Below are 21,825 nucleotides of genomic sequence, written 5' to 3'. Positions count from 1 at the left end.
TAATTTTATTTTATTGGGGGAATTGTTTCTATTTGTGATAAAAAAATCTTTTAGCTTGATTTTAGCTTGTTTTGATAACTATATGGGAGCGACCAGTGACATTGTCACTATTTTTTTTATTTTATAATCAATCGCAACTTCTTATCGTACTCCCCAAAGAATGTTGAAACACCCACAATTTAGCTTGTCAACTTAGCGTCTATATGTGTAAAATGCATTGTTATTGTTTACATTTGAATTCTAGTCCGGACCAGAAGTCAGTTTTCAACAATAACAATGCAGTTTACAACCATAGGGGCTGAGTTGACAAGCTGGATACTGTGTATATCAACATTCTTTGGGGTGAAGAACAAGGAATTATGGTTCACATTCAAAATAAAAATGGTGAAATTATCATCAAAAGTTAGCAGCACTGGGGCTTTAAACAAACTATATTCAGTGTTGCAGCCAGGACGTGCCCTTGCGACAATGTCCCCATAAATGGAACCCATCGTCCTGCATTCTCGCGTACTGCAAGTCACCTCATGAGTTGACTATATTAAATGGGTGTAGTCTGCAAGTAATATCTTTTATTGATGATGACCTTTGTTTCGCATGATTATTTTGAGGCTTACCGTATATTGACATACTTTTGAAGCTGTGATAAAAAGAAACTAAAACACTGCATTTTGCTGTAGTCGGACTGAGCTCAGATTGGAGGCAGATACGGTATAATGTTACAATTGCCTGACATTGCTTGAATTCTGTTCAGTGAAACGAATTTGTTACAAAATAATACAAAAGTTGATTGACAACTGACATGTTGTCCCCCAAAATGTGCAAAATGCCCTCCAAAGTAGAGGTAGTGGGACACACTGTCCCCTGCTTTAAAATTCCTGGCTGCAACACAGCTATATTCACTCAAATATGAACTGTATTGCCACTGTGGCCAGTTTTCAAACATTAAAAACTTTGCAATTTTGTTGCAACGTGATATTGAAATTCCTAATGCTTTCATTACGTAAAATGTGATAGCATCTGTGCACAAAGAGTGACCTAGGGAGTATGACTGAAAACCCAAGTAAAATTGGTACGCATGGTACAACCCTTTACAAAAACGCTTGGTACCAAGTGGCAGACTTCAAGAGTGCAAGGTTGTGTAGGGGTCGCAAAACGGGCCATTGCCAATATCCCAGTGTTGACGGTAACTTTTTCTCCTCGTGTACGGCATATGCATTAGTCTACTAAAATTGTGTAATTGCTGTATTTGCATGCATAATTTCATTTCCGTGCTCAATTGATGGAAAAATCTGACGACAAAATACAATGAGCTGTTCAATAAATTTATACATGATTCGGTTTGTGACATGCAACATTATTTTAATTAAATCAGTTCGACGACCATATTGAACAACTGGGCTGTGTTTCAAACATGCTGAAATGTATACATGCATACATGCGACTAGCTGTAGATATGCAGCTATCTGTGGCGGGGTAGCGTGTGTCTGTGCGGGTCATCAAAAGGTCAACCCCTCCACGGGGTTGACCTTTTGATGACCTGCATAGACGCACGTGGGGTTACCTTTTGATGACATGCATAGACGAACGCTACCCTGCCACACATAGCTGCGTTTCCACAGCTAACATGTGACCATCAAAACACATTGGGCAACCCAAAGGTTAGAGTTATTGCCGCTAATCCAGGCTCTGGCAGTGTTCAAAATTTATACATTTACACTAAGCATCAAAATGTAACCATGGATATTCAGTCTCCCACTGTTCTCGGAAGCCTGTGAGTGGTTGTGGACGGGATTTTTGGTAACCGGTGCATCATCATCACCGCTCACGGTTTCACCATGTCGCTGATTCCCTGTTGCATGTTGTTGTATCGGCAACAACAGGACAAAACGTCATGGATTTTTCGTACTCTCCAGTTTTTAACCAAAATTTTGTAAAAAATCGGAAAAAACTGTGTGGATTTAAAAACACAATTGTCTGCATTATATTTTCTAAAGGTGAGAAAAATTGACTTTGGCATTCAATGGTTAAATATGTGCTAAACAAATAACTGAATGAGTTGTCGGTGTTCTTGGTTTTAGCCGATGATACCAAAGAGTAAAGGGAGGGACCCTAAGCAAAACCTGCAAACGGAGGAGAAACACGAAGATGTCACAGAGGCGACTACAGACATTGACAGTCAGGTCAAATCAGGAGGATATGAACCCACAGAAGTGAAGGGTCAAGCGGGATCAACCAGCCAAGGTCAGCTGGGGGAAGGCAACGATGGTGAGACTGCTAAGGGCCCTAGCGAAGCAATGTTTGAGCATTTCATGGAAATGTTAATTGTGATTTTGAAACAGTTGATTGCCATTGCAAGATGCATCCCAGGGTTCTCAGAGCTGGCGTATCAGGACCAGGCCATTCTGATTAAGACATCACTCATCGAGAACATGATGCTTGGCAGTTCGGAATACCATGTGCCCGAGAAAGAAGGATTCCGCAATGTGGACAATGAGGAGATATATGGGAAGAAGGAGTGTGAGGAAGCCGGCTTTGGCAAGATTCAGGAAAGCATGTTGGCATTTTCCAAGGTCATGTCGGAACTAAAGTTGAAACACTCTGAGTACTGTTTACTGATTGCCATGACGATACTGTCACCAGGTGAGTCAGCCAATGATAGACAGGCGGTTGTGTAAATGATGACCAGGCAATAGTCAGCCAATTATAGATGGGCAACAGTCAGTCAGTGATAACACATATCGTCCGGATTCACCGTGTTTTTGCTTTTTAGTCCCCGCCGCAGATGAAGTCTGCCAGGGACGTATTCTCTCCTGTCAATAGTAGTAGCCCACTTTGAATGTGTTAACAGTCTACAGAGATAGTGTATTGTCTCTGGAGTTTTGATGTGTGCATTTTCATGCAGGAAAAGTGCATGGGAGCTGAACTCATACACGATAAAACGCCATTATAGATGTTAGAAATTTGTGTTCAGTGACACATTGTAAAGTTCAGTTTGACTGGAGCTCTGTATAGAAAGACTTAAACTTTTAATCAAACTTTCCTCAACAAAACTTTCAACCATTCTCCCGCAAAATCAAGAATAAAATTTAGGGGTCACCACATAAAGTTAGGTACTGGAAAAACAAATACTCTAATAATTAGTGATATTTGAAATTCAAAATGGCTGCCATCTCTGTGTTAACTCTATTTGAAAACCGTAAAATTTTCAGTTTTCAAAAAACAAGGACAGTGAAAATTTTCTTACTCCAAGAGCTTTCAAATGAGCCCCAACAAACAGTAGATCAGAAAAGAATCGTAAAAATTTGAGAGTCCAAAAGTCTGTCCCAAATAAGGTACTCCTTTGCGTTCTGAATACACACGTGTAATGAAGATCAGGGCCATTGACATCCCCTGTACTGGTATACCAAACAAGCCTAAAGACTGCCATCTTGAGGTATTATTTTTACCCATCATCCAACAGGTATCAGCCCAATTACAGGATGAGGTGCCCATAACCTGTTACCCAATGAAGCACTGAGGAGTAAAGTACCTTGCTCGGGGGCAAATTAGAGTCTTGAACTCACCATCCTCTGATAGTGAGTCTGTCACTCTGGACTTACCGGGTCTCAAACTCACCATCTTGCAATAGTGAGTATGGTAGTCTAACCACTGCCCCACAGTGCCACCATAACCACTCCCCCCAGTGGTGTACAAGACTTACACGTAATTTCCTGTTTTCCCTGCAGATCGTGAAGGATTGCAAGATCGTTGCAAAGTGGAGAAATTGCAGCAGGTGTTTGTGGAGAACCTGCTGGTGTGTACCAAAGTTAATCATCCACATGACAAAATCCTTTTCGCGAAAATCATCAGCAAGCTGACCCAGCTGCGGAATTTCTCAGAGCAATACACAGAGCACATATTGAATCTTCAGTTGAACGGCAAGCGGCTCATGCCGCTCCTAGCCGAGTTGTTCGATCTGTCGACATAGTATTCCCTCAAGGCGATATTGCAGGTGTTCTCTGGCAATGTGCAGCACCTCGGAAGCTTGCAGCGTATTGATTGGCTGAATATCATTGTGCTTAATGAATCATTCCAAAACAGCCAATTAGCGGAATTTCAGCCATGGTTTCAGACTCGTGAAAAATTGTTGTCTACTGATTAGCCATAACCTTCCGAGCTGCCGCCCCTGTTGATGTGCAGCATGCTTGGAAAGTTTTATCTGATTGGTCAATTGTCACTATTCACAGCAACTTAGGGAGTCTATTTGTACTATTCATTTATATTGGTAAGATTCAGCCACCCAATTGGATAATAGCTACCGAGACGCTGCACATAAGCCCTGCCACATTACGCAGATGTGAGCTAGGGGGTTTCATTTGGAATGTTATAGCAGTGCGCCCTCTGGTGGTGTAAACGGTGTAATGCTGACACAAGAATGTCCTCTGTAATATTGTGAATATTTTACAAATTCCATGTAATGGTACAAGGACAGGACAGGACAAACTTTTAAAAAAATATTCTAAATAAACTTAAAAGAGCTCACAAAATGTTGTCAGGTGAAAGGAACACTTAGAGATATAAAAAATACCTCAATTCGAAAATTTGTAACCTCAAAACTGAGGACATCCGTGACCATGTTAGTACCCCATGGTCTACTATGGAGTAACACAAAATCAGAGAGGATCTATCAAGTATTTGTGGAGAAAACCAGCAGACGTTGACTACGTTTTTCTTTTCATCATTGGGTTGGCAAAAGGCAGACTTCACATGTAATTGTGCTGCCAGGTCTGCTGAGTAAGGCGATGTAATTTTCACCTAAATTATTATTAAAATACAAAATGTTATTGTTTCGTAAGAACCAAAAAAACAAAAACGTCAAAAGTTACGGTAGTACTCTCTTTGGAAATCACCTATTTTTGAGTTGTCCATTAACTTCTATCACTCTCTATATTCCATGCAATATTGTTGTGTGCCTTTTTTTGTATGGAATGTCACTGAGTCGTCAGGACAAGACTGAAAATTACACAGCCGACATTGACATATTTTACAAATCAATGTAATGCCAGGGGTTCCAGTTGCTCCACAGAGCAGTAGAAGAACCCCTAAGGAATCTCAGTTGTTTTAACAGTGGAGATAGGGTGTTGTGATCTGTCCAAACACACATATCATGAACAAGAATCTTGCCACTGGGGGAGCTCTTCACTTTCAAAGCAAGCTGTAATTTATATAGTTTAAAACAAACCTTGACTCAGTGAATTAAGTTAATCTGAAATACTTGGAATGTGTTGCCTAACGTGTTTTGGTGAGTGTTTGAAGTAAAAGGAAAGAAATGCCGTTGGTTTATTTGTTTATCAAATAGTCCTATGTAAGCTTACATGTTATTTTATGTGGATTAGGCTGGCCCATACCGAATAGTTTTTACAAATAAACAAAAATCTTGGGGGGGGGGGGGGGGGGGGGGAGGGGGTTCTGTGTTGCAACACTGTTGAAGTGGCAGTGTAGAAATCTTGATTATTTTTGAAGGAAAGATTGGGCCAAGTAGTTCTTACATGTCACCAATTATTGAAAAATTTCTTATTCATGTTGTGGGTGGAATTTACATAGAGTGCCTCATAGAACAGTGCATCACAGAACAGTGGATTTCCTGTGCATCACAGAACAAGTGGATACTCTGTGTGTCACAAAACACTGGGTTCTCTGTGCGTCACAGAACAGTAGGTTTTCTGTGTAATGACATGGAAAATTAATTGGTTTTTATTTGCTAAATTATGATCAACTTGTCTAGGTAACATTGAAATCAGACTTCATAGTCACGAAATAGGTATTTGGATGAATCCAAATATTGCTGGAACTTTTGTTCAGCTTTTTTCTTTTATTCTGTGTCTATAATATTCCGTTCTTTGACAAAAATCAGTTTGTGAGTCATTGCGTTCTAACTCATATATTATAACATTTCACTGTGAACCTCTCTGGGGTTTTTTAAGTGTTCGTTGTTGTTTTTAACAAGTTTTAATCATCAATGAGATTTTCTGACAGTCAGTGGATGCATGGTCACAAATCTGAAGATGGTACAGTGACAATTTTTAATGAATATTCATGGTATTCAGACCATGAATATTCATGGTGGCAGCCATAAATATTCATGATATTCAGACCACGAATATTCATGGTGGCAGACCATGAATATTCATGGTGACAGACCATAAATATTCATGGTCGGCCAGTGGCCTCACAACAGTAATGCCACTGACATGTACACATTTGAGACGTTTATCATTTCCAATATGTTGTCAGAACCAGAGTCCTTATGTCAGAACTAAATCCAGGGATAAGTTTGGAAGGGCAATGATTAATTGTGTAATATGTTCTTTTTCGTGTGAACAAATGTGGAACACTTATGCCAGCTGCATTTGGAAGGATCAGAATGTAAGCAAGGAATATGTAGGAAAAGATTTTTGAGAATCATACAATCATGAGAAGACCTCAATGGCCACAAAACCAGCTCTTAACTTCATTTCAGAGAGTCAAATTTTTAATGCCACAGAGAAAAAATCTCTCTGCATGTGCAGTGTTTTGTTAAGGCAGGTACACCAGGTATATTTAACCGGGTTCAATTGGCTATGTTAATGGGTTCCCCTGTGATTTATCTGTGCAATTCTATTAGGGGACCTATTAATGCAAGATGCGAGTTATATGAGTATTAATTTATGCAAATTATATTAATGAGCATTGTTTCAGTATTGAAATTTTGTGCTGATGATTATTTATCAATGTTGGATATTCATGGACCTCACACCTTGCATTTTATACAGGGGACAACAGAAAAATCGCTTGGATTCCCACACCATATGTCCCCCAAACCTCAGTAAAAACACTCATGTGTTGAAATTGATCATGGTATGCAAATGCCTAACACATATAATAATTGAAAATATGGAAACTGTTGGACCATGCTAGTGAGCTGCATAAACCATCAATATCCATCTTGTTTGCAATTATGAAGAATTCAAAATGGCAGCCCCTCCTTTGTAAACTTTGTCTCAAAACGTTATATTATTGATTTAGACAAAAAGTAATTGTACAGAATGTGTTTGTGTATGGTTGCTCATGGCAATGACGTCATACCTACTCATTGATATGTTGCGATGATCACAGGAAATGTTGAAGGAATATTTGCATTTTCGGAAACCGCAACAATGTTAAAATTGACGGCAACTGAAATTTGGCTTGGCTTTATGCTGTAATTCTATGGCATCATCTGTAAGACCTTCAAAAAATGTAAACAGGGTTTCTAAGCTACTGGAAAGTCATTGAATTGTTCAAACCTCCTGAAAATTAAATTGAAATTGAAATTCCTGGAAAATAGGTAATCCACCCACAAATTTTCAAAAATAACAAGATCAGTTATGATATCGTAAAGAATTAAATGAATTGTAAAATGATATATAAAAATGATATCTTGTAACATGATATCTGGAAAATGGTATTTGGCCTTGAAAAGGTCCTTAAAAATTGCTTTAAGTCATTGCAAGTCCTTCAGTGACTTGGAGTGTACAGACCCTGTATAAAACAGCATTCCCGTCATGATGTTGTCTTGAGCTGCCTCAGATATGTATTAGTGTAAGTGTTTTTTATCGTGTTCCAGTGTCTTGAGGATTATAGATATCATGAAGCCTTACATGATTAAGGTATGCACAGCGTACTGCTCAGGGGATGTGTGTGTAATTATGACAGATCGAGATATATTTTAAGATAACTGTGTTGTTTCATATAGGAGCCCTAGGTAGAGCTGTTTGACAGTGAATCACTAATGAAACTGTAAAGTTGGATTTAACCTGTTCACCCCTAATTTCCTGTAAAAAGGTCCACATCCATAGTTGATAACAGTGGGTTTGGGCCAAACCATGGAGGTTACCGGGTTAAAAGCTTCTGTATGTGTACAGATATGTATCACTGTATTTCACCACTTTGTCTTCTCACGTTATTTTTGTTTCCCAAATGCTTGTAGTTGAGTCCATCATATTAGACATGTGTCCAGTAATATGATTTTTAATCTGTAATATAGAGTTTGAAAAGAGAACAAATATTTGTTAATGTGGCAGGTGAAGGTTGCCATAAGTTGGAATAAATGAAGTTTACTGTGAATGTCACAAACAGCCGTGTTCATTTCCTTCATAATGCTGACCTTGAACTTGAAGTGTGTCATTCCTTGTAATATACAGTGGGTTTGTATTCGGTGCCACCACTCTACATGTGAGACAGACAAACTGTATAATATACGCTTTTAGCTTAGATATCACCACACATTTCAAAGTCACCCACTCACTGACCAGTAACAGCAAAACAGCATGGGGCAACTCTGTCTGGACCAATAGCTGAACATGTGGTTACACTTGATCTGAACGAACGTAGCTGCTTCAGTTACAATTGCGGCCAAAAGTTAGGAGATGTTTGCTGAAGCTAAAACTCTCTCACACTCTCGAGTTGTTGCGCCGAATTTGAATTGAAACCCACTGCAGTCTCCTATAACCACTGCAGTGATTGGGCAGCTTGTGTTGATAACTGGTGTGTATACCTCTCTCTCTCTCTCTCTCTCTCTCTCTCTCGCCCTCTCTCTCTCTGCACACACACACACACACACATATATATATATATATATATATATATATATATATATATATATATTGTATATTAATATGAGTACCTGTACATGGTGCATTTGAACGAAACATTTGATGATTTAATTCATCACTGTATTTGTCTATGAAAACCTATTACCGTACCTCTGCTCTATTTACATAATTTTATTAAACAAACTTTGAACCATTGGCTATACAAGAACTAGACATATGCCTAAATTGAGGAGCTGCCAACACTGTAATTATCATCTACAGTGCGTTTCACCTGGGTACCACAACTCAGCGTATGAGACGCACACATTTCAGGTACAACACAAACGATAAGCTTGGATATCACGACACATTTGAAAGTCACCGACACATTGATTAATTACAGTAAACCAGCATGGAGCAGCCGCTCTGTCTAGACTGAGAGATACACTTTATCTACAATGTGTGGCTTTTTAGTTACTTTCTGTTAAAAATACCGTCATGTCTTGAACTCTCAGCTGAAATTGTAGATAAGTCTAGTGAACTGTTTATCTCTCAGTCTAGACACAGTCTGCCTCAAGCTGGTTTACTGTAATTAATCGACGAGTCGGTGGCTTTGAAATGTGTCCGTGATACCCAAGCTAATCATGTGTTCAGTACGTGGATTGTGTACGTCTCATACGCTTAGTTGCGGTACCTAGGTGAAACGCACTGTATATAGTAATATCAGTCAATATCAAAGAAATCAACTCTGCGAAAGTTGAAACATTGTTTTGAAGGTCATGAGTAGTCAAAAGCACACCCACACATATCCACACACATCCTGCCTCAGAATGTATCATTTGCAAGGGTTGTTTTTGTTAATCTGGTGGTGTTGTTTTGACCATGTCTTACCTCCTTCCATACAATGTTTCAACTTTCGCAGAGTCGATATCTTCGTGATCTACTGGTATTACCGCCAGACGACAGCTGACAGTGTTCGTACCCCTGAATTTCATCTTCACTTGCCAAGGCTTGCTGTTCGGGCAGCCGGACGTAGTTAGTGGAAGACTCCTGTCTGGCTAACAAGCCGTGCTGGCGGACGATGCCTGAATTTAGACAGTGTGTCTAGTTCTCCTATTGCAAATGGTTCAATGCAAATCACTGTATGATGTTTCAAGAGACACAAAGTACATGAAATCATTTAAATTACTCCATTATACCGGTAAATTGTTAAAGTATGGCGCGTAATGCATGCCAAAATTAACATCCGTTTTCTTACACCACTGACCGAATTTTTCCACTAGTCATCCACATTCGGCTTGCCGATTTCTGAACCCACTCACTGAATTATTCAAGTGGTTAGCGATTTCTGAACCCACTTACTGCATCCTTCACGTGGTCAGCGATTTCTGAACCCACTCACTTACATTCAAGTGGTTAGCGATTTCTGAACCCACTCGCTGAATTCTTCATGTGGTCAGCGATTTCTGAACCCACTCACTGAATCCTTCAACTGGTTAGCGATTTCTGAACCAACTCACTTACATTCAAGTGGTTAGCGATTTCTGAACCCACTCGCTGAATCCTTTAACTAGTTTAATTTCTGAACCCACTGACCGAATCCTTCAAGTGGTCAGCGATTGCAGAACCAACTCACCGAATCCTTTAACCACTTGCCTACATTCCGCTAGGCACCCCAGCAGGCTTGATATTTTTTCTACCATAATCCGGTCACTCAAAAAGAGACCGTCAAATTCACTCACGGATTCTGAAGGTGGCTGACCATTACGCTAGGGGGTCTTTATCAAAGCTTGTAAGATGTGACCCGGAAATAAATCTTTACTGAGTAAGTAGCCTAATACTCTAATAGATACTGAATCGCATGGTTCGCATGCCCAGCCCGCCTCACAAAACGTGTACAATAACAGTAAAAGGGGTGAAAAATGACTTATTGTCCTGACCAGAAGTCAGGCTTTCTTGACACACAAGACGAAACGTAATGACACCACCGTCAATCTACGCAAGCACAGTCCCTCTATGGATAGAGCACGGTCCCTCCACAAGGAGTGGAGGAACCGTGGATAGAGGGACTGTGACGCAAGTTTTGTTTTACTGTGGCGTCCATAGAAACCTATGCTCTTCGAAAAGGTCTGGTCAATCGAAACTGGAGACTCAGCCAAAGACGCGCAAAAGTTCGGCGAAAAACTGGAAAGATAAAAGATATAATATAGTGTTTACAGATTGTTCCGACTATAATGAGCTGTGCAAACAAACGTCTTGAACAGCTAAACTAACGATGGAGGCAGTCGATTGTAAGCTTCATGCAAGGCATTGCACGTTGTGACCGACGGTACGGAGATCAAGTTTGCTGAATGAATTGAGAGAGAAAAACATATATAAATAAAAATTCAATATTTCACCATCGTAATCATTGAATTAGTCGTTTCTTCCATTATGGAGTAGGCCTATTATGAAAATTTCGTTGAAAATAAATGACGGGACTGCTTCTGCTCCGTCTACTCAAACGAAGTTTGGTGTACGGCCGGGCTACGCTGTATGTACAGGATAGGCAATACATGTACAGCCCATCAACTTCGCATATCGTTGCCGTAATTGAAAATGCTCAGAAAGGAACAAATTATATCTTGAATACAGTATAAAAGTCTTACTAAGTAATTTAAAAGTAAGCTTATTTCCAAATAATATCAAACGTGACGGGTATCTAACTTATCCTCATAAGGACTACCGTAGTACAATTACCGGCTGGATGCCAGCACAACATTAATGGCGCTCCAGGCATGGTAGAAGTTCGAACACAAGAGAGATCCCGGCCGGCCTCACTGCAAAGTCGACCCCGTGCACACCCGGCCCAACAGCAAACTAACCTCTTGGTGTGATTCTGTTGTTATTTTTTAAAGAATTCATGACACATATATCTGCACAATTTGCTTAGGCTGTAGTCTAGAGACGTTCAGAGTGAGCTATGGCGTACCGCTAAGCATGTAATTTCGAACAAAAAAGGGTAAAAGTTAAAAAATAATGGGGCTTTAAGGCCAGGAAGAAAAAATAAAATAAAATTCTAAGCTACAGTATAAACTGCCTAAAGATAGTTCAATGTGGGAAAAAGTTAAATAATTCAGAAATAAGAATTCACAGTCCAAAATAGTAATGACGCACTTCCTTACTGACCTGAGTGCATGTGAAATACACAACCTGGCATCTGTAAATTAAATGTATACCAAGTGATCATTATAAGTCACTTTTAACTGTTTTTAATGGATTTTCCAAAGAGTCCTTTGAAAATGATGAAAAACGCTTATCTGGTCTTGTGTTTGTATAACCTCATGGCTGATAATTGTCATAGTATTGAAAAAAAATTGAAAGTGAAGAAATTACTGTTTTTAATAGGCATATTTTCCTTGAAATACACGACCGTGTAAAGAATATATGCTAAAAGTGTTTAAGAGTAAATTTCTTTTCAAAAAATAATTTAATCTGTGACCAAAGGATTTTTATTCTTTGAGTTTACAAATTCAAACATTGCAATTTGTTCAATCATCTTGTGCAGTGCAAAATTTATAAAATGACTGAAAAACAAAAAAAATTGGCAGAATTACAGTCTTTGTGATGTAAAATTATGGGTTGACATCACGATAACTGTTAATCTGTTTGAAGTACTAATATACTATAATTTAAAAAAGAAAAGATCATGCAGAAACGGTAAAATATATTGTCAGCAATGTAGTGTTAATTTTGACTTTACATCAAAATATGCCTTTGCTGGATACCAAATATATAGGGCGAAATATTAAAATCAGCCATGTTCAGCAAAATCCACACAACAGCATTGATCCTTTTCTAATTTGATTTGATTTGCTCATGTTATCCTTGTATGACAGTCAGTACAATATGGAACTTGAACACAACACAGTGAATAAGTATGCTGTAAATGAAATGGTGTGGCTGCATCCACATGCAGCAATAGGAGTGCCTTTGTCTCTCACCCCTCATTTCCAACCTGTCCCATCCCTGAAAAATAGTTTGGTCTTATATTTATAATGTTAATAATTTCTGTATTTGTTAAAATGTGCGCATCTCAAGAACTTTTGATCATAAACATTTTCATTGTTTTTATAGCTTACCAGTCAGTTAACCTGTTTATATTGAATATTTGCGCATTTTTCCGCAGTATTTGACATTTTCTGAATACCTTCTTATTCAGTTTGTCATTTTCTAAAAGTTTCAATGCTCCATTGTGTGGTCAAGCTTTCCACAAGCATCAAATGTGGTACTTCATATAGGAGGGTCTGCCTCTAGAGGGCGGGCATCATGAATAGTGTTTGTTGGTTAATTCCTCCACGTAAACTTCTGATTGTACTGTAAACATTGAACATGGCCGACGTCCGATTTTCCTGTCTAAAACTTTCACTCATTTTCGTTCATATGACTCTGAAACTCCAGGAAACGATTGGGAAGAAAGGGTTATCTTGAAATATTGAGGTACTCGCCGATATTTTGCAAAATTAAATGAGAAAAAATGCAAGGAAAATACCGACAGGCTTACACAATGACAGTTTCAGACTCGGAGGCATATGATCATCTCTGCAGATTATGCAACAGGCCAAGATCACGTGAGGCCATGAGGGGATATCCACGCAACTCAGTACCAAACACTAGCGCTCACAAAGTGAGCAAACACAAAGTGAGTACCCCTAACGTCAGCTCAGTAGTCTGTAATAGATTGTAGTCAACTAAGAAACCTTGGAGAAAGGCTTAACACTGTGGCTATGCCGCTAAGTCCCTTTTGATTTTTGTCATAGCTCAAAATCGTTCTCCCACACCTCAACCTGAGCCATGAACACCCCCACCAGTTTATGATATGACCCATCACGATGGCATGACGTCAACGGATCTTGAAGCTTGACAGACGGAAGTCTTGACAGACGGAAGTACTTGACAACAGCATACTGGTTTTCAACTCTAATACCTTCTCAGTCTATAAATAGACACGAGAAGGTAAAAATAATCCACTGACTGAGTGTGTTAGTTGACGTAACGCACTTGTTGTCGACGTAAAACTCAGAGGTCAAAGCTAATTTCGACCCCTTAGCATTCTAGTAAAATTGACACCACAATTTTTGTGACGACATGTGACGTAGCATGACGCTGTGTGACGTAGGGGTCTTGTTTCGTGTCATAAGTCGAAACTAATGAAGTTGAGCTTAGGGAGTTCAGTACTTGAAGAATTCAGTGACTTGGTTCAGAAATCGCTGTCCACATGAAGAATTCAGCGAGTGGTTCAGAAATCGCTAACCAATTGGAGGATTCAGTGAGTGGTTAAGAAATCGCTGACCAGTTGAAGGATTCAGTGAGTGGGTTCAGAAATCGCTAACTAGTTGAAGGATACAGTGAGTGGGTTCAGAAATCGCTGACCACATGAAGAATTCAGCGAGTGGGTTCAGAAATCGCTAACCACTTGAATGTAAGAAGTGGGTTCAGAAATCGCTGACCACGTGAAAGATGCAGTAAGTGGGTTCAGAAATCGCTAACCACTTGAATAATTCAGTGAGTGGGTTCAGAAATCGGCAAGCCGAATGTGGATGACTAGTGGCTCGGTCAGTGGTGTAAGAAACGGATGTTAATTTTGCATGCATTACGCGCCATAGTTAAAGCCCGGCTCGAAATGGACCGGGATCAGGATTAGTGCCAAGTTTGGGTGGGCGTTTTGGGGCATGGCTCTGCATATGTGTCTGTTGGCAACGGTTGCGATCGTTCGCATTATCTGCGTAATCTGTTTGCTCTCAAATCACACTCAGGCTTGGGTACGTACAGCCTTCGTTTCCGGTTCGTTTCAGTTATGCCATGGCAATACTCGAAAGAAAAAAAAGAAAGAAAAACTAGGAAGGAAAAGGAACACGTCAGGAAATGGTAGGAAATAGGTAAACGGCGACGTCATGACCGATCGCAAAAAAAGGAAGTTCGCGGAAGGGTCGAGACTTGCTTGAATCTCGTGTATCACGATATCTGTAATAGCGATCGCGGTCAGTTGCTCGGTTGCTTGGCGGCGGGGTGATATCGAAAAATTATCACGAGTTATGTTTATTTTCGGAGCAATTGCAAGTTTTGCTCGAAACGTTTGTTAACCTTCGACTGGAATCAATCCTCTCGTCTTTCTTTCTTCCTCCATGGTTATTGAAGGAATTAAAGTCCAGCTTTTGCCGAAATATTATTACGATGTAGCGCGGAATCAAAGCTGTCCTCAGACACGCGTATCCTAAAGCGTTTACAAGATTGGGTGATGGCGCTTAATACTTGCTCGTCTTGAACTGAAAGATTGAATGTTTCAACTGTTCAAATATCTTACAATTTTTGTTAAATTCTGATCACAGAAGTCCAAATGTAACTGGGATAATCGGTATGTCAAAACCTTACTAGTACCAGCCCTCCGAACACGACATGTCATTTCCACGTGTAAAAACACGTGTACATACGGCCGTTTTCGGGGCCAGCATATATATCCAAAACAACTGTTCAGTACCGTCACGTTCGGCCGTAGATTTGGAAGGGGAGAGTTGTTAAAAACGTGGATCTCTTCGACTGACTATAATTAAGTTGATCATGGAGGCTACCGCCATGTTTTGATGGTTATTTTCGATGCCATTCTCAATGCAAACTACGGACTCTGCTTACTACGCGCTTTTCGCTAGAAAACATCGTACTACGGGTAAGCTTACTGACTAGTCCTCTTGCTAACTCACGTCTGAAAATGGTTCACTTTCGTGATTTCATTGCACCATAAACGCTAGCAAAAGAGTTGATGGCAACACAAAGTTTTCATCCTTCGCTCGCTGATATAACTCTAAGTTTACATATAGTTTGTTTACATCGTAATTGTTCTCGTATGCACAGCAAATGTTTGACCAGTTTACGCCTCTGCACGTCACCGAATGATTGACAATTGTTTGAATCATGGAACGACTGTCTCCTGAGGGCCATTCCCTTTGTTCAGAAAGCGATTTTCCCCCTAATCGTCGTAGTTTTAAAAAACTTTGTGAAACTTTGCAGATACCTGTATGGCCTAGGTGTTTATGAAACACTCTATGTTCATGGTATGCCAATAATATATGTTTGAGCATCGTTTAGGCCGATTTTCACGGAGCGGTCTACCTAGCTATTGCCAGTTGTCACTCAAGCGCCATTATGAATTTTCAATAAGTTAGGGGCCTTTTATACCCGCACACCGGTTTAAAGTTCCGTATTTCTCTACCCAACAATTTATTCTGACATTTTGGATGTCAATTTGTTGTCAACTATAAAAAACATTTGGGTAACTTGACTGATATCTTCAGCATGATATGAAGTATACACCGGCGTGCTGCATACCCCATGGGTTCTACATTTGAGCAACTTGAATTACTGAGTTTTGATATTATAAAACGAGAATAACTATTTTATGATACTACACTTTTATAGGCTGCAAATATTTTTCCAGCAATCCTTTGAAGAGAAACAAAATTGCAAAAATGCAACGGTATCTCAGTACTTGTACACAGTTTACGTTTACATGGAAAAATTACCCATGATGCATTGGACCACGATGCCATATATTCATACGAGGAATGCCGCTTGCTGGAAATTTTGTAAGTTTTAGGACGATATGTACTACCACTTGATGTAACAATACGTCACATGTGCGCATGCGTGCTTTTTAACGATAACATTTTATCGTATTGCTCACCTTGTGACGTATCACGTGGCCGGATTACCCTTTAATATTTCAAGAATCCTGCAGGGAAGAGGGCATCATAATGTCGGTGGGAGAGTATATTTTCCGACATGTCAGAGGGAAAGCAGTTAATGAACAGCTCAACTTTCCCCTCCAAAATTAAGGTCAAAGATACCTAAAATCAGTATATCTGCCTTCGAAACATGTTTTGTCATGATTTTTTTTGAAATTGATGAAATTTACCAGTTGGCGGCACCTGCTTATCTGTGCTGTCAATTGTTACCCTGTAACCACAGACAAGAAGAAGTTGTCTATGCCTGTTAAACACAGTCCCGTGCCACTGTTATAAGGGCAGGCTTAAATCGATAACGGCTCATCGTTCAGTGTATTCTAGTACAGTGTGCGGAAATGAACATGTATTTCGCTTTTTCACTGGGTCACAATAACTTTTCGACTGTGGACAACTGCTGTAAATAAACTGCCTCGGTGATGTTAACTCTCGTGTTTTGACAGTGTGGCGACCAGTTAGTTTAGATTTTGGAATAAAGTGAATAAAAAGACATTATTACCTTACACTCGCGGTAGAATAGTGCAAGAGAAATTACCGAATACTCGATTATGCAGATACCAGTGAAAACAAACTTACAAACTTCTACTAGAGGGAATATCGTAGACCTTCACTTCCAAGTTATCGTCTTAAGTCGAATTTTTCACTTCCACCAGGTTTTTGTTTGCTTTGTTTATTTTGTTTATCTTTATTTAAGGGGTGTTTTTGCTGTATGCGTGTTTGTTGTTGTTGTTTTTGCTGTTTTGGGTGTTTTTTTATTTCAAACGCTTGTGTTTCGTAGAACCGCGCCAGTTGTTCATCGTACATGCAGACGGTACGATGTCTTTACCAGTCGGTCGTCGCAGGCTCTCGATCGCGACTTTTGTCCAGTTCTGCAACCGTTGGGGGCGCTGTGAGGCTTGCATAAATACTAGTAATTAGCGTCAGATTGGTCAATTAGAGGTCAGATTGGTCTAAAATGGGATGAGAATCTAAGTCTCACTGACAGTTACAAAGCTACTCCATTCAGCCGTCTTAATTCAACAGGAATTGTCAGCAATTCAGTAAATGATTTAAATTGGAAGATTTTCCATCGAGGCCTAGTCACAGGAAGCTTGGCCAAAACTTTCAATTTAAGTGATGGGAAATGCCATATTGTGGCCAAGAAGAAACACTGGCTTACATCTTATTTGAGTGTAAATATGTTAAAGAAATCTGGCAGAAATGTATTTCTTTCTTTGTCAGAAAACACAACTTTGATAATAATATCAATATCAAAAGATTAGCAATTGCAGGGATCGAAAATGATAATAATGCAACATCTGACATTATTTACTGTATTACTTCCTTTGTAAAATATACAGTTTGGAATATTCGAAATTCGGTTACTCTTGATTGGATTAAAGTTTCCCTTCAATCCTATGTCATGCAATTGAAATGTTATCTCTCCTCATGGATGAATACATTGTATTTCACTTATAAGATGATGAACAAAACTGAGGATTTTATCACAAAGTTTTCAAGCCTTGTAAGACTGGAAGGATCGAGAAGAATGCATCCTGAATGCATTCATATGATGATCTTTGTAATTAAACAGCTAATTATTTGTTTGTTTGTCATTTTCAAACAAGACGCATAGTAATTTTAATGAATTCACAGTTGTGTAGATTTGTTTTATTTGTGACTATGTTGAAATAAATTTATCTTTTTCAAAAAAAAAGTAATTAGCGTCAAGAAACGTAAACGACATACCAAGAAAGTCACTAAACTGGATAAAAATTCACCGTGTTGAACTTGAAACGTAGACGGAGTAACTGCAAAAGTCTCCCACACTTATTCGATCATTTTTTTAAACTTTGTTTTTCAGGTCCTTCGAATTCCCCCTTCAGAAATAATAGATTACATTTTTTAAAACGTTTACAAAACTAATATACATAACGCATATGCGCGTTGCTGCAGTTTTTCTTCTACTCGACCTCGGAAGGTTCCGCTACTGTGCACAGCTCTTTGCGCCCTGTCTGTAAAATGAAGTAACATACTGTTAAATGGTACGCTACTTACGCATGAACAGGTCCCAATTGTCAGACTTGGCGGCCATTGTTCGGACGGTATAGCACGTAAAATTCAAGTGTTTGTTCAACAAGGCCATCATTAGGCACGTGACGTGAACCAACCCCAGCCTGCCCGATCAACGAATATTTTAGTTGAAACCGACTTGAAGCATGCCGTTTCGCATGGAAACTCATTCGCGCTCTTCCCCACTAATCGAGCGTTCATGCAACCATTTTTCTAACTTTTGGGAACTTTTGAAAGTGTTCGGCAGAGGTTTTATTTCCATCCAGACACCACAGTCACTCGTGATCTATTCAGCTCTGGGACTATTCGCCCCATAGACGTGTGTACATATGCGAGAAAAAACCCTCGCATATGTACACACGTCTATGGGGCGAATTGTCCCAGAGCTGAATAAATCATAACTGTGCAGACACTCAGACATCCTTCAAACTTTTTTTTTCTGTTTTAAAAGCTAACGTGCGACTCGAAAATCAAAGTGCTGTTTTAATTTACAAACTTTTGTAACGCATGTCATAGTAGACGTGGAGAAATTTTGAAAGCACATGAAAAATTGGGGTCTATGAACAAACTACAAAATGTAAACAATCAAATTACCCGTTACTTTAAAATGGCGGCCATTTACTGGATTCATTCCGTGGGGAGAAAATTAATGAAGCGGTCGCTTTTTACAATTACAGGGGAGATGCATTTGAAACATAGTCCCTCCATACACAAAATAGGTCCACTGCATAACACGCGATCGTTGAAGTTTCACAGCCAACAGTTCTAGAACTGCCTTCGTTTCTCCTTTCTTACGGAAAAGCATTTCCCGGGGCGCTCACTCTGCACGGTTAAGTAACACTCACTGCCCACGTGCCGTTCACGAAGCATTTTCTCATGGGCTCAAACGCTGTACTGTCTCGGCTGGGTGCGTTGGCTCGTGAAGTCAGCTATACAGTCGTATCACTGAAGCGTGATGAAAAGGCGAAGATTGATCAAAAAGATCGGTGGAAAAAATATAAGCCTTGAAAAAAAATCTCATGTTTGTTCTCTGCGATACGCAAGCCGACGAAACTTTAACGCTTTCTTTAAACTTTAAACCGCACCTGTAAGATTGGACAGTTTTTCCCGTGAGACGCTGTGATTCACACCGTCCAAAGGGGTTTAGACCAGTGTGTGGATTTCAGATTAGCCTGGGGAGGGAGGGGGGTGTAAATTGGCGGACCGAACAATGCGAGAACCATGGGCCCCACACTTGATTCGCCATTTACCTTACAGTTCACCATGATAGTGACAAGTTATAACGGGGATCACAACTCTCCCGTAGAGGTCGCATGTCCACTTTACATCCTTGCTCGGCATGAGATCACAGCAAGTGTTTATCCCATCATTGGTAGAGATTGATACACGGTACTTCTTCTGTAAGGGGATACTCTCTTTACTGAGAGCGACAGACACCAGCTGCAGGCGACATGTCGTCCATAGTTCAGCTGGACACAAGACAAAATACTCCAATATATCCGCATAACAAAATTAAGGACGCTCCATGTGCATGGTGACAATTTTTGCAATTTTGTGTTTACCACCGTCGGCGCTTAAAGGGAAACAGTCGTCGGAACTGCGCCTATGCGAGTTTATTGTTTACAAACAATGTATTTCATGCACGATATCTAGATGCACCTCATCCTCATAGCTGCAACATTTAAATTATACGATGTAGATTATGACAGACATATTTTAACTTTCATCAATCACCATCGTACTTTGGATATAGTGTTGCCATTGGTCGTATGGGTCCCATACGACCTTTGACCGCAGTTCCGACGACTGTATCCCTTTAAACTAACCTACCAGATATATGCAAAATATTTTCGAATAATAGGAACTCTGCCGATGGCTATTTTCGTTCGGCAAACTTTAATTTATACATTCTTTATATATCAACACATTTACAATACATTATTCATCAAAAAGTAATTTGACTAATTTATTATTTATTTTGTCATATATCATTAAGTAGACAAAGTCTGATAGGAATGTGACTACTGCAAACACGGTGTATGAGTGAGCTTCTGCTTTCAGACTCTTTGCATTGAGGGATCGTCTCAGATTATCGCATAAGTCCAAAAAGCGAAATTCGTTCGTTTACGGGGGGAGGTGGTTTGACCCCCATTCAGTTAGTGACTCGGAACTTCACTTTCGCATTTTTTATTTTGTGATCACAAGATCTGCATTACATTGTGTGTAAAAATAAACAAAAACTGCACACTTGTACCAACAAATTTTGTTGTAACTGTTTCCAACTCGTTCGTGTCATGCTATGGTTTATACTCAAACTTGATCGATGACTTGACGATGTAAAATGGTCAGTGGATATATATTCTCCAGTGTAGCTAAAGCAGAATACTAAATTGTATTCTCAGGCCGACATCAACATTTCGCACTTTGGAACTTTAATTCAGGGGGAGTGGCTTTGACGTAAACGAAGGATTTCGTTTCTTTCACTTATGCGACATTTTGAGACGGCCCCTAACATCTCCACTCTGTTCAGCCATGCAGTTGCCATGTTCACATTGCAATCATTCGGCTTGCCAGTGTGCATTTATTAATTCTAATTTCTCCGATATCTGCCATAGCCAAAATACTTCCAAGGAAGACGAAATATCTTAATTGTGAAAAAGCGGATATTTTTACTATGAGTCTACCATTCTCATCTTGCCAAAATTATTTAAAACACCAGCTCACTCTCTTTATGTATATGCTGTCTAGAACATGAGCTCGATTCAACTGGAGTGCGTACCATCGCTCGCAATATGTCGTGCGGTAGGCCTAAAGGCAGATATTCTACATGTATCTGTCTGCTTGGCGCTCTGTATGATGTCTGTTAGTGTCTATGCCTGCACATGCATTAAAGTGCATATTGATCAAAGCACCCAATTCTTGCACTTTAATATCAATACATGTATGTATGTATCCTGTATTTGCCTCCGAAAAGATGGGTCTCACTTTTTTCTTTTTTGGCTTAGACCTATAAAATACAGTAATATTTCTAGAATTTACTGGAATGTTTTGAAAAAATATGTCAAAAGTCGATGAAGTGTTTTAGAGTGTTTCATGAAGCTATCTTAAATACAATTTTTCTTTTCTTTTTTTTTCCTTTGGCTGTTCAACAAGTGGACGCTGTTATACGAGTTTGTATTCGATGCGACGATTCGCCAAATGAGTGTATAATGCGATAGATGGCAATTCTCTCTACACTGCGTCATTTGAGTATGTTCATACATTGGGTTTTATTAATAACTCTGTTTTGTTACGTTCTATTTAAATTTTGTTTTAATTGATTCACTAGAAACATACTAATTTAAGTGTGTTAAATAACAGCGGCACGTCCTTATCTATAGACACACCAGCAAACTTAGTAATATATC

At 39.4% G+C, this 21,825-nt stretch overlaps 2 protein-coding genes across 3 annotated transcripts in view; both read left to right on the top strand.

Annotated features, from left to right (window-relative positions):
- The window catches only part of LOC139129660 (oxysterols receptor LXR-alpha-like), a 42,369-nt gene extending 34,245 nt beyond the window's left edge, over positions 1-8,124 (top strand). The window contains exons 4-5 of the mRNA XM_070695333.1: positions 2,079-2,640; positions 3,726-8,124. Of these exons, the coding sequence (XP_070551434.1) occupies positions 2,079-2,640; positions 3,726-3,967 (804 nt within the window). The 3' untranslated portion in view covers positions 3,968-8,124. The remainder of the gene's footprint in view (positions 1-2,078; positions 2,641-3,725) is intronic.
- LOC139129659 (uncharacterized) overlaps positions 1-18,061 on the top strand; it is a 152,134-nt gene extending 134,073 nt beyond the window's left edge. Inside the window, exon 8 of one of the 2 annotated variants that reach the window (XR_011551637.1) lies at positions 17,447-18,061. The gene's annotated coding sequence lies outside the window, so the exon portion shown is untranslated. The remainder of the gene's footprint in view (positions 1-17,446) is intronic. The other variant, XR_011551636.1, reaches the window with a different exon arrangement.
- Positions 18,062-21,825: the final 3,764 nt, after the last annotated feature.

Source organism: Ptychodera flava, chromosome 3 (genome assembly GCF_041260155.1).
Source record: "Ptychodera flava strain L36383 chromosome 3, AS_Pfla_20210202, whole genome shotgun sequence".
NCBI lineage: Eukaryota > Metazoa > Hemichordata > Enteropneusta > Ptychoderidae > Ptychodera > Ptychodera flava.
This window is presented reverse-complemented; position numbering and strand designations above follow the sequence as displayed.